The sequence below is a fragment of the Pseudochaenichthys georgianus genome, chromosome 13 (assembly GCF_902827115.2).
Source record: "Pseudochaenichthys georgianus chromosome 13, fPseGeo1.2, whole genome shotgun sequence".
NCBI lineage: Eukaryota > Metazoa > Chordata > Actinopteri > Perciformes > Channichthyidae > Pseudochaenichthys > Pseudochaenichthys georgianus.
In genome coordinates, this window is record NC_047515.1 from 2419183 (window position 1) to 2433458 (window position 14276).

Below are 14276 nucleotides of genomic sequence, written 5' to 3' on the forward strand. Positions count from 1 at the left end.
GCCACAAGGGGCAGGAATGCCAAAGTAATGTCAGGTCACACAGTGAACCAGAGACACATATAACTTCCTGCAGGAGCATGTAGCCTATATTCTGCAGAGATGCTTCTCCTGCGAAGATCAGATGCCCTTTGCAATAGGGTAAAGTTGACCAAAATGCCACAAAATGCTATATCAGCATGTATCCTTAAAGGTGTCGGTTTAAAAGAACGCTAAAGTGATCTGGTATAACATGCAACAACATTATACATCCCATTCACTAGGCCGCTATTCTGCTTCTTAACCCAGTAATCATTCTAATTTAGAGAACCAGCTCTGGCAGGCATCATTAACACTTTCCCAGGCATGCATCATGTAACACATGTGGTTGAAAAAAGACACGAAACAGCGCGTCCCCCCGCCGGATCACTGCGGTACCCTGCACCCAAATGCAGGCCGGCGTCCCTGCAAAAAAAGGAAAAAAACACCGTGCACCTCGGCTCCTTGCTCTCACAATGGGGATGACAAATTAAAACAACACCCCATGGAGAAAGGAATCATATGTCGTCCTATCGGCCTCACCTTCAGCTTCAGTGTCCGTTTTTCGGTTGGTTTTGTCCTCCTCTTATACCAAGACGTCGTTGGGCTGAATCGATGAGGAGAGCGGTTTGTCAATGGAGGTAACTGACGCTCCGCTCTTATTCCTATAGGGTCTTCCCTCGATTAGTCCTTATAACAGGAAGAAGCAGTTTGTCGGGCTAATTTCAGAAGCACCCCGGGAGTCTCTACCGTGCAAATACAATGCTTTGACGAATAGAACGGGCGCTGTGTGCCCGCAGCGGTGACCGCCGGCCGGGAGATGCTGTCGGTGCTGAGGATGCGAGCCGGTGGAGGCTGGTGATGATATCCATCGAGGTCCCCGTTTCCACCTGACACAACCTCTCCTTCCTCCTCCTCCTCCTCTTCCTCTCCGCTGGTGATGCTGGAGAGAAATATCAGCATTAGTGCGGCTAGCAAGGAGGGGGGGAGAGGGAGAGAGAAATAAAAAGGGGGGTCGGGAGTTGGCGGGTGCGATACTATCCAATTTTAGCAACAAGCCACAAGAGGCAGTGTTCTATATCGTAGGCTAATTTGACAGCAGCAGCAGTTTAGTGGCGAAAATAAATACATTGTTAAATTAATTTTAAAGCTTTGCGTTAATCAACCAAACCGTAAATATGTTTACCCCTAACATGCTTAACAGCTAAAGGTAGGCTAGCTAAGTTTCACATTTGACACATACTACGTTGCTAGCATAAACATTAGCTTAGCACTGAGGTTTAAGAAGCTATTATTTCGTTATCACAAAAGTTAACATATATACGGCATTGTCATTGTTATGTCAAACAGTTAACGCTAACAAACGATACCTCTTTACATAGTTAACTTATTACCTTTTTGTTAAAGTCGTTAACGTTTTAAATCCAGTGTTTCACGGTGTTTAAGCTTCTGCTCCGGGGTAGGCGGGGTACAGCTGTCAACCAATCAAAAGCAGTATCCTCTATCGCTATATCATCATACATTTTAATAATTACACTTTTTTGTTTTTAAGCATTGTCCCTCTTGAACAGTTAGTTGCATAAAACAAGCTAGTATTATATAACTCTGAAAAAAATTGAGAGACCACATGTTTCCAAATCTCTACCTGTATGGCAGCCCTTTTGTCTGTTGAATTGCAACACAGAAAGATGTTGTCAGTTCATAGAATACAACAACAAAAAACATACCTATAAATAGTACAACCAGAGGAACTGATAATTTTGCATTGGTTTCTTAATTTTTTTCAAAGCTGTACTTTCACAAGTGCATGTGGTGTGTTAGGTGTGTGTATTTTAAAAATACTAAGGTCATGAGACTCAAAAATGAATTGTTCTTTTTAAAAAAACACTGTTCCCAACATTAAGATCTAAATTGTACTGTTGTGTTCATTTATTTATCTATTTATTTATTTATGCTGTTGACCTTAATGTAGTCTGGTAAATGTTAACTCTTCCTGCGGTCGTAACCCCCCAAATACTAAGAAAAGCGCAGATGCTACTCAAATGTACTTTATTTAGAGTTACCCTGAGTCTCTGCACACTTTACAGGTTAAAATCATAGGTTAAAATATAAAAAACACACATTCAAATCCACACAGGCAGAACCCCCAACAAAAATGCAATTGTACAGAAAACTGCTTAAACCCAAGCTTTCTTTCCCAATGATCACATTAAAACATGAGAGATGATGTGAATATGAATGAACACACTGTATTATATTAAATTATACTCATGCAGCAGAGGTCTTTTCGAAGCATCTTAGCTTTTTTCTTAGCGCAGGTAAAGCCTGTTTAGTTCGGCAAAGTGTGTGGCTCTGGCCCCCTGCAGGATGCATTTGAACTGCAAGATGATCCTACCACCAATATTTCATAGCTGACAGAAAATTCAATTTTAAGTATTGTGTGCCATGTGCTAGATCATCAAAATGGTTTGTTAGCATCATCCAAAACTACAAAACAAAAAAGTCCTTTAAGCCCACCCTGGTGTCCTGCTCTAAGCCACTTTGAAATGTAGGATATGCTGTTGACTTATATCACACTGAATAACACATTTCTTTGGAATACGCCTTTAATTATTCTCACAGCTATCACATTTGCGAGAAAACATATCTGTAATAATATTCTGTGCATCTTTTGAGCAAATAGAGGCCACATTTTCCTTCTTAAGTTATTTTGGCTAAGTACTAAAATCAATGAAAACCGACATTTGTTTCAATATAAGTCAGTCTTTATGAGCTGGGAACCCTCGCTGATTCATTTTATTTCCCATATAGAAACACAAAGAATCTTAGTGGGTTAAATAGACTTTTGTAAGCCTTTAGTAGCCGTATTAAAAAGAAGGAGTAAAGCAATCATGTGATGATATGATATCAAGGTGTGGACAAATACTTTGCTTGGCAGGGTGTCTTTGCAGTGACTATAGGCAAAGGTATACAAGTAAAGTAATAGAGTAGGCCTAACATTAATTCCCTTATTCCTTATCGCTTAAAATGAGACAATAGAGCACTTGAATCTCATTTTTTGATAGAGCAAATAGCAAACTTTTCACTAAGATTTGGTTAAAGTTTGGATTAAGTTACAGACCTTCAAAGACTGATGGAAAAATATCAAGTAGTCTAGACTAGAGTGAGGACCAGATTAGGATATAACTAGTAACTAATAACTAATTGTATAAGTAGTAGCCCACTGTAGCCTATACATTCTTAAATCATGTTATTCAATTTGATTATTTTCATTGTATGCTACTTTATACTTCTACTTCACAATTTTGGAAGCAAATGTTGTAGTTTTTACTCACCTACATTAATACAACAAATACATTGTAAAAATATGAAAGAATGAGAGAGAGAGGGAGGGAGGGAGGGAGGGGCGAGAGACTGTAACATTTTAGCAACATGCCACAAGAGGCAGTGTTTCACATCTGAGGCTAATTTTACAGGAGAAAAACGCAAAACTTAAAGGAGGAAAATACATTTCTGCTAGCTTAAACATAAAGACAGCTTAATTTCAAATGTGATACTACAATGCTATAACAATAGTTTAAGAAACGTCAGGCTTTGTTGTTAAAAAAGGTTAATCAATTACCGTCTTAAAGGTATAGGTAATTCACTTCAGAAACACTTTGTTATATTCCATGGAATGCTCGTAACATCCTAATAGCAATTAATAAATGAAATGCTTTGACGATAAATATATATTTCATCTGTGGAAGCCGTGGCGCTGTAAAAGCAAGTCCAATTATCTGCCTCGGCCCGCGGCAGATAATTGGACTTGCTTTTACAGCGCCACGGCCTACCTACCTACCTACCTGCCTGTCAGCCTTCCATCTCGTGCACAAACACTTGTTTGTGTGTGTTAGAGGAGGGACTCTGTAAGGAAGTCTGAAGGAAGGGGCAGATTTTGTCCGGTTGTGTACTTTCAAATTCTAGCGCACTCGAGCTGGTTTCTCCATTCTTACCTTAACTTTAATAACAATAAGTCATTAACATGGGCAGTTCTCAGGGGGTAACACTGAGCTTGACCCTGTAGCCCCATCCAAAAATACATTTTATTTGAATACTAGTGATAGTGTTGCAGGAATGTTTTTTAATAAAATGGTGACTATGTCTTTTACAATAATTCTGTGACTAAGTAAACACCATATTGTGTTGTTTTGTGGGCTGAACCAAAAATGTTGAAATCTTGAACACTACCTTTTTCTGTGTTCCCCACCGTTAATGAACTGGAAGAAGAACTGGGAGGGATGAAACCCTCTTTAATGGTCACACATGCAGAGCACACAGCACACACAGTGACATGTGTTCTCGGCTTTTAACCCATCCTAGTACCAGGAGTCTAGTAGGAGCAGTGGGCAGCTATTGTACAGCGCCCGGGGAGCAATGGGAGTGGGGGGGGGGGGGTGTCCGGTGCTTTGCTCAAGGGCACCACGGCAGGGCAGGAGGTGAACTGGGAGCTCTCCAAGTAGAAGTCCACACTCCATATTTAGGTCTTGTTGGAGACTTGAACCGGCGACCCTGGCTCACAGTCCAAGCCCCTGACTGAGCCACTGCCGGACAGCGGCTCACTGTTAATGAACTAATCACAATCCCTGATCGATTAAAGTAAACCACTTTTTAAAGTCCCCTCTTTCCCCGTTTCCAGGTTTGTTTTCCTCAAAGAACAAATTGTCAGATGTCCTGCACAATCATGAATTAATTAAACGTATTGTGTTGTTAAGCGCAATTCTTGAACAGTCAATCACATAAAACTATACAACCACTATTATACTGTTTTTTTCATATCATATATAAGTCTCATATATTCAAAACATGTCTCTGAAGTGTTTCGCTCGAAATACCAAACAGATAATGCATTGTAGCATCCCATAATCCCCTCTGTTTCAAGTGCTGATTCTCTGTCTGTTACTTTAGATGAAAATAAGGAGCCCCTACCCTCACCCCTCTGAGAGATATTTGGTTAAAAAGAACACAATGGTGGGTGCTCTAGCAGGAGATTCAGGTGATAAATGAGTTGAAAATGTCACCGAAGTAACAAGTATTATCAGCTAAATGTACTCAAGGGTCAAAAGTACATATTTTGCAGAATGCCTGTTTTAAATGGGTTGTATAGAATATTATATTATGCTGTTTTTATAATTAGAAAATACGTATTAGGGTTTGTTTATGTTGTAATTTGTCAAAAATGTTACATTTTTTCACCAAAGGAACTTTAAAAGCCTATCTATGAACTAAAACACTTAGGACAATGAATATATGACAATATATGGAAAACTACAGTGTGTTTTATTTTAAAGTGGAGGGCTGTGCAGACATGTGTGCAGAAATGTGCAAAATATAGTCAAGGAGCTGAGCATGAACATGGCTCACAGTATTAAGAAAAAAAGAACAACATGTTGTTCACATGATGTGCATATGGCATGTTTTTCTGGGGTGGATAAAAGTCAGGGTCAGTCGGTCGGGGTCCCGGGCCTTGATGATGAGGCCGGAGGGGAAGAAAGTGTTCAGGTGGCGAGTGGTTTTGGTCCTGATGGAGCATAGCCTCCTGCCAGAGGGGAGCGGGGCAAATACAATGCAGTATGATGTATACATGTAGTTAACTAGAAGTACAACTTGGCAGAATATGAAACTCCTGTAAAGTAAAAGTACCCCCAAATTATAATTAAGTACATTACTTGAGTAAATGTAATCAGTTACATTCCACGGCTGCATAAAACAAAGCTTGTTTCTAATTTCGTCATCATGAGACAAAAAGTGCAATGGTTCTTACAAAAATCAGAACATGTTTCACAACATTATGGCTGAAGTCGAATAGTCCATTTAGCTTAGGAACCTTCCTAAAGGAGTGAAATGACCCGGAAGTCCCTCAGTGGCAGTCATGATAAGTGCCGTTCGAATTCTCTAGAATGATGAGAATGATAGGAAAGGAGGTTTCAAACTTCCTTTATAACCTCCTTTAGCTTAGGAACCACTGGACCTCCCTAACCGACAGGAGAAGCGAAAATGCTGCCCAACAATGCCTTGCAGCCGCAGCATTTGCCGTCACTCAACAGTCAGCCGTTCACGGAAACAACCGATTATGACCGAGAAATGATATCATGAAAGTTACGGTGCTTATTAAGCTTTTTAAAACATAGGTGGTAAATTGCCAAAGTGCTTTGTTTTGAACGTTCATCAGTATTATATTCAAAAAGAGAAATATGAACGTTAGTTTTCACTGAAATTATCAAATAAAGTCAACATTTCAGTCTTCACTGAGCTGTGTGGTTTGTTCTACTTTTAAAAGATGTTTGAATGGTGATATACACAGTGATAGATGTTAAGGACTAACGTTTATAATAAATACATCTGTATTGATTTTAAGATCTTTAGTTCATACAATCATACGTATTGGGATCATTTGTATTAATGTGGACCGGAGGGAGAGGGTGACGAGCATAAGTTTCACTTTCCTTTTTTATTTCAATTCCAACTTTGGTCCTGAAGAATATGTTTCTCTGTTGTCCACGTTCATAAAGCAAAGCAGCAGCATCAGAGCACGGTGGAGAGTCTCTAGATGAGTTCACAGTAGTCCCTCGTTCTTATTAAACATCCATGTTGTAGTCCGCTGTATAGAAAACTGTGGTTTCCATAGTTTCCCCACAGCAGCAGACGCACATTCATGACGTCCGCTGGCGCATCATAAACACGTCGGATAGTGAAAGTGCATTCGGATTCTCTAAAGTACCGCAGTCTCTTCTCCTAAGTCCTTTTGAATTCTCCTATCCACTATCCCTTAACCCCGTGACGTTTCACTCAGAGGTCAAGGAATAGACGATAGGGTTAGAATTTAGGAGCTGATTTTTAAACTATCCGACTGCAGCCTTAGATCTGCAGGGCTCCTTTAACCCTCCTGTGGGAGGAGCCTGTGCTGACGCTCACTTCCTCTCAACAGAGGCGGCCCTGCGCATGTCAGTGTGACTTTAAGTGAAACTATCTTCTGCATTGGGCACAGTTTGGTTTCAACCGACAAGTTGCTCCTGAGTCGTGCTTTTCGTTACCTACAAATAATGTCGGACTCCATAAAAAACGTGGCGGTATTTGGAGCCACGGGAATGACGGGGCTCGCGACCCTGCCGCAAGCCGTCTCTGCAGGTGAGAGAGGACACATGTATCAGGCTGCCTCTGCAGGTGAGAGAGGACACATGTAGCAGGCTGTCTTTGGAGGTGAGAGAGGACACATGTAGCAGGCTGCCTCTGCAGGTGAGAGAGGACACATGTAGCAGGCTGTCTTTGGAGGTGAGAGAGGACACATGTATCAGGCTGCCTCTGCAGGTGAGAGAGGACACATGTATCAGGCTGCCTCTGCAGGTGAGAGAGGACTCATGTAGCAGGCTGTCTTTGGAGGTGAGAGAGGACACATGTATCGGGCTGTCTCTGCAGGTGAGAGAGGACACATGTATCAGGCTGCCTCTGCAGGTGAGAGAGGACACATGTAGCAGGCTGTCTCTGCAGGTGAGAGAGGACACATGTAGCAGGCTGTCTCTGCAGGTGAGAGAGGACACATGTAGCAGGCTGCCTCTGCAGGTGAGAGAGGACACATGTAGCAGGCTGTCTCTGCAGCTGAGAGAGGAGACATGTATCAGGCTGCCTCTGCAGGTGAGAGAGGACACATGTAGCAGGCTGTCTCTGCAGGTGAGAGAGGACACATGTAGCAGGCTGTCTCTGCAGGTGAGAGAGGACACATGTAGCAGGCTGCCTCTGCAGGTGAGAGAGGACACATGTAGCAGGCTGTCTCTGCAGGTGAGAGAGGACACATGTAGGGAGGCTGTCTCTGCAGGTGAGAGAGGACACATGTAGCAGGCTGTCTCTGCAGGTGAGAGAGGACTCATGTAGCAGGCTGTCTCTGCAGGTGAGAGAGGACACATGTATCAGGCTGCCTCTGCAGGTGAGAGAGGACACATGTAGCAGGCTGCCTCTGCAGGTGAGAGAGGACACATGTATCAGGCTGCCTCTGCAGGTGAGAGAGGACACATGTAGCAGGCTGCCTCTGCAGGTGAGAGAGGACACATGTAGCAGGCTGCCTCTGTAGGTGAGAGAGGACACATGTAGCAGGCTGTCTCTGCAGGTGAGAGAGGACACATGTAGCAGGCTGTCTCTGCAGGTGAGAGAGGACACATGTAGCAGGCTGCCTCTGTAGGTGAGAGAGGACACATGTATCAGGCTGCCTCTGCAGGTGAGAGAGGACACATGTAGCAGGCTGCCTCTGTAGGTGAGAGAGGACACATGTAGCAGGCTGCCTCTGTAGGTGAGAGAGGACACATGTAGCAGGCTGCCTCTGTAGGTGAGAGAGGACACATGTAGCAGGCTGCCTCTGTAGGTGAGAGAGGACACATGTAGCAGGCTGCCTCTGCAGGTGAGAGAGGACACATGTAGCAGGCTGCCTCTGCAGGTGAGAGAGGACACATGTAGCAGGCTGCCTCTGTAGGTGAGAGAGGACACAGATTTGATTTTGTCAAAATCCACCAGCTTTACTTAGTGTACACTTTTGAAGGTCATAGCAAATGTTATCTATTCGATTATTACATATATATTACATGTAATCTGATTTAAAAGTTAAGTTAGTAATATTTGTTTTTCTCTGCTTTGGTTGGGATTCGCAAACGATTTTTTAAAACATAAACTGCTGCAGACAGGCCGCTACACTTGCATATATGACTTACACAAACACAATATGTCACATGATTGTATTTGCTTAAGCAGCATATTATTTTCCTTTCTCCTTCCTAAAAACTGTTGAGTCATGTTAGATTTTGCTGAGTCACTGAGAGCTGATGGTAGAAGCTGTTCACTATCTGGCCTGGACAGGGAGGGTGGTTCCCCTTACGAAATGGGTGAAGTTATTAAAAGAGCTTCTAGAAAATACTTGTATTCTTGCTCCAGTTTGAATATTTGTTATCATGCTGTCCTGTAACACCAACACATGAAAGTTAGTACACAATGAACAAGGTGACAGTTGTCAATGTGCCACAAAGAGTAATCCCTGCTCTTTTATTGGAGCCGCTAGATAAAACTCATTCTCATTCTGCCACTTCTGAATGGATGTCAAATGTAACAAAATCCCGCAAGAAAAAAGGAAAGATCTTAATTATTTAAGAAAATATAACCACAGTTTGAACTATGGCTGCACAATTTGTAAACATGTAACCAATCGTGATTCATTTGACTGATTATTGGTCATTTTGCATCATAATTCTCATTATCATTAAAGATTTGTTGAAATTATAATGGGGGGGGGGGGAATATTTTAAAGATCTTAAGAAACAAATATGTTTGGTTAAGTTTGTAAAAAAAAATGTATAGGCCTGGATCTTTTGCAGATCCTAAAAACTTGAATCAAAATATAGCCTTATATAAAATATTGTGCTTGCTGCTATTTGAATAGTCCACCAGTCCATATTGCAATGTAGATATTTGATTAACTGTGCAGCCCTACGGTTAACATAGAAATACATCAGAAATGGCATTATTGTTGTTCTGTTTAATTTCTATGTCTCCTCCCTCAGGATACAATGTGACGGTGCTGACGCGAGACCCTTCCAGGCTGCCTGCCGACCACAATGCGTTCCGGGTGGTGGTGGGAGATGTGCTCAATAAAGACGATGTGATGAAGACCCTGGAAGGCCAGGACGCTGTCATCATCATCCTGGGCACCAGGAACAGCCTGGGTAAGGCTCCACAGTTTGACCCACAGCTATAAAACTAAATGCTAAACTAACTTTCTTTCTGACCTAAAAGGAAGTTTTATCCCAGAAGTAGACATATACGGAATGGCATAAATGTAATTTACAATTTAGCCAAGCTTAGTTTACATTGTATTATTCTGATTCTGATGAATTGTTGCTTACACTTTGGTTTTGTTTTAAAGTTTTGAATTAGCTGTCTGACATTTGCAGCATTTCTCTTACTGTTGATTGAGCAATTCTTACATCTTGACACATTATTGATTTGTTTTGCTATTGTAGAAGTTTTCCTTTGCATTGTCAAAGTTCACATTGCGTAACTGACCATGTTCACCTACAAGGAGGACTGTCGTTTAAAATGGTGTAATAATGTAAAAACATTCACTAGAGGACGCTAACAGACTTTACAACATAAAGTTCCTATTTGATATCATCTTGTCAGTGTCACACAATCTAAAACACACTGTACATTAATGGTGGAAACAGGATTTACAATAAAATACCTAGACTTTATCGAAAGTGGCAACACTTAAATATGAAAAGGCTAATTTGACACAGAGTAACTCCTCTGGTTGGAAACTTGTGTTTTCATGTATGTACTTTACATTTGCTCTACTGTATTACTATTCCACAGTATACAGTAGTGCAGTGATGACGTAGTGTTATGCTGTCCCAGGAGTTAGCATTGCAAGGGCTTCCTCGAAAGAAAGCAATGATATTTTTAGACTTTGGCAGAAAATAAGCTCTGCGGCAAACATTTATGACTTACATTACTTACGTTTTGTTCAGCGAGATAGTCTCCACATATTAACCCTACTTTTTCCTTTAGCGTACATTAAATGCAATCACCACAGGTGAAAAGCTTTGTTAGGACATAAACTACATCATGGTCACATGACCTCTTGTCACCACCGCTAAGCTAAAGGCAGCTAATGGTTGGCATGGTGATGTTCAGTAGTCTCAGTTTTCAGACACATAGGAGCTTTGGACATTCACAGTGGGGTATTTCTGACCTATTGGATCTCGTAGAACAAAACATGAACATCTCTCACGTTTGTATCAACCACAGACCTTATTTCAGCGGCCACACCAAAGACAGTTTAAAAAAACTGTTGACCGTTTTAAACTATTGTCAAGAACAGTTTTGTGATATGGAGTTACCTTCCACTTCAGTACATGAGGCTGTGATCTGTTCTCATCAGGCCCGACCACCATGATGTCTGAAGGCACCAAGAACATCGTTGAAGCCATGAAGTCCCGTCGGATCTGCAAAGTGGTGGCCTGCATGTCAGGTACAACTCACTGTTTATAAGTTACAACAGAGCGGGTGAGGGGGTAAAGTCTGTGTGATGTTGCTGGGTTAAAAGTGGCCGTTGTTTCTTATGTACATTGCATAAGGAAAATGACAAGTGTAATTAAAGTGTATTTGACAATAATTGATTGTCCTTTCTTTCTGAGAGTGATTGTGATTATTTTTCCTGGTCCTCCAGCCTTCCTGCTGTGGGACCGCTCTAAAGTGCCGCCCCGCATGCTTCCTGTGACAGAGGACCATGACAGGATGCACACAGTGCTGAAGTCCTCAGGGCTGGACTACGTGGCCGTCATGCCTCCTCACATTGCAGGTCAGTAGGAAGTAACACTTTATTTCAAACAAACCTGGAAGAAAGGTTTTAAACTGGTTGCTGAAAAAGAAATACAGGTAGCCTGATCGAGTTCACATTTTCGGGAGATAGTCGATTAAATTGAAAAACACATTAAAGTCTATCCAAAATGATTTTTCTCTAAAGTTAAGTAAAGAATATAAAAAGTCAAAATCAAACTTATATCCTGGCAGTGAAGACAAAGCCATTTTTCTTTTTACAGCGCCATTTTTGGCTCCTGAAATTAGATAGAGCATTCATGTTATTTATAGGCTATTATTTATATAGGAGGTGAAAAAGGTACTAAGATCCTGTACTTAAGTGAAAGTAGTGACACCGCGGTCTACAAATAATCCATTACATGTCCTTAGTTCAAAATGTTACTAAATTAAATTTAAAAAATACAAATATTATCATCAAAATGCACTAAAGGTAGCTACATTAAAAATACTCATTATACAGAATACAGTAGGTTGTTTTTTTAACCTTTTTTTATTATAGAATATTATATTTTTCAGTTTTTATCAATCAAAGATACATTATTGTGTTTTTTTAATGTTGTAATTTGTCAATATGCAGCAAATATTGTATACTTTGTGTACTACCAAGTCAATTTGTAGTATATTTATCACATAACCACATCATATTATTCACAAAATAAGTAACTGGTAACTAAAAGTGTTAAATAAAGGTAGTTGAAAGTTGAAAGACTCAAGTAAAGTCCAAGTTTCCTAAAAGTATGATTATGTACAGTACTTGGTTAATGTACTTAGTTACTTTCCACCATTGATTTAACATGCGTTTTTGTCCCTAACTTGCTCCCTCAGACGACCTTCCTCTGACGGAGAGTTACCTGACGCAGGAGAACATGCTGAAGGGGAGAGCCATCTCTAAACACGACCTGGGACACTTCTTTGTCAAGTGTCTGTCCACCTCAGAGTGGGACGGGAAGGCTGTGGGATTGTGGGGAGAGTATAAATAATCCTGAACAGACAGACAGACAGACATTACTTTCTTTTTTGTTTTAAACTTGGAGATAAATGAAGAACTATAATATACATGTTGTGTGTTGTGATGAACCACTAATGCTTCTCTGTGATCACTTTATTAATAATAATTGAGCAGCTTTTTATTGCTGTAGTTATATTTGTATACCAATTTAGATATTAAAGGGCCCATGTCATGCATTTCTGGTTCTGACCCGTCCCCTTGTGTTATGAAGGTTGTTCTGCATGTGAACGCTCTGCAGAGTCACAACCCCTCAAAGTGCACCCTGTAGCGAGTAACACTCTAACACAGCGAAGACCTGTCTGTGCTGCCCCAGAACGCCTCGTTGGACATTTCTCATTTCCCATTGTTTACTTCCTGGGTTCTGTGATGTGTGAAAACCCAAATCAACAACAAATGCGCGGATTGGCCCAAATGGACCAATCCACGGAGCACCTCACACACCAGGACCCCTTGGCTAACTAACAGGGAGTCCCATTGACTTGCATAGAGCTCCCTGAACGCTGGTAATAGACGAGTTGGGATCACGGAGGAATGCTCTCTGCAGACCCGTTCTCACAGCGTTGGAAACCTTTTTCTTTCTCAATACCAAGCCACACTTATTGATTTTACTTCGGCTGTGAGTGTTTGTGTGTGCTCAGGATGAGTTTTGCTTGTTCTCGCTGTATCGCCGACCCGGAAACCTGTCCACTCCTCACAGTAGCGAGCCTCGCAACGTCCCGACCAATGCTGTGGGAGAAACCAATGTGATTTTGGAAAATTGCACAATTTAAATCTATTCTAGACCTCAACAATGGAAATATGATCAGTAGAAATGGCCATGACATGGGACCTTTAACACAAGCTGCAATAAGGATATATTTTGAAACAAGTGCCAAACCTGCATCAGCTGTTTACACTGCTTTATCACTTCTTTCTTTCAGAATAACAATCTTTATGTTTAATGTGTCTGCTTTTGAAAATGTTATGGTGTGGTACCTCCTGACTTTGGACTAAGAAGAAACTCAATTTGTTTTATTATTGACGGTTTGGTCATGTGTTTCATTATTTGTGGAATAAATAGCTGAAACAATACCATTGAAATATTATTGGATGCATGTTTAGAAACCATAACACTTGTGCATGAACTAGTCTCTATTGTTCAGCAGACTGTCTCGGTCAAGTTATTTCTGGCCCTAGATGTGAATCCATATATAGATGGCAGTTTGAACTGTTTCAGTACATACATCAGTGTTATTAAATATGAGTCTCTGTCTTGTTTTCTATTGGGATAGATACTGTATTTGGTATGATACTTGCAGAACCAGTTGTTTTAGTCTGCCTCCTACACTTCAGCTCATGTGAGTGAGTGTTTCCTCAGGTCAGTCAGATGAGTGGCATGACGTGACACATGATGTGTAGCTGTTGCGAAACTCCCTCCGTCTATATGTGTCAAGTGGCTTAAGAGAAGGTTACATGATCCCGGAAACGATTTTCTCCTTCAAAATAAAACCTGGATTTCTTAGTTTGAGGATTGGACACCACTATACCATTATAATTACTTGAACTTTACAGCATCTCATTTGGCAGTAAATCACTTAAAAACAGCAATACCAGTGTTCCCACTGATTTTTTAAACTTTATTTAGTCTTAGCAACAAAACACAATTGAAGTCCACCTTCATTCAAAAAACATGTTCATTGTTACTTCACAATTCTCAAAATGTTCCCATTCATTTGCTGAAGGTGAACGTGTATCTGTGCTCAGTTTAATTCTGAGTTTAACATGCGCATGTGCAAGCTTGATTTATGACATCTCGTCTAGTTTGGAGTTTGCATGTGAATACTTGTAGCGAAAGCTCACTAGCTAAATACTTAAC

The 14276-nt window shown here is 40.9% G+C and overlaps 2 protein-coding genes across 2 annotated transcripts in view; one reads left to right on the forward strand and one right to left on the reverse strand.

Moving 5' to 3' along the window:
• Positions 1–1481, reverse strand: part of LOC117457411 (spectrin beta chain, non-erythrocytic 4) — a 150109-nt gene extending 148628 nt beyond the window's left edge. Inside the window, 2 exon segments of the mRNA XM_034097494.2 lie at positions 559–958; positions 1410–1481. The gene's annotated coding sequence lies outside the window, so the exon portion shown is untranslated.
• A 5474-nt stretch (positions 1482–6955) lies between these two features.
• On the forward strand, positions 6956–13492 carry blvrb (biliverdin reductase B). Its single transcript, XM_034097514.2, has 5 exons — positions 6956–7182; positions 9594–9755; positions 10973–11062; positions 11261–11392; positions 12238–13492. Exons 1-5 carry the CDS (start codon positions 7098–7100, stop codon positions 12390–12392), a joined length of 624 nt encoding a protein of 207 aa, XP_033953405.1. The 5' UTR covers positions 6956–7097; the 3' UTR covers positions 12393–13492.
• Positions 13493–14276: the final 784 nt, after the last annotated feature.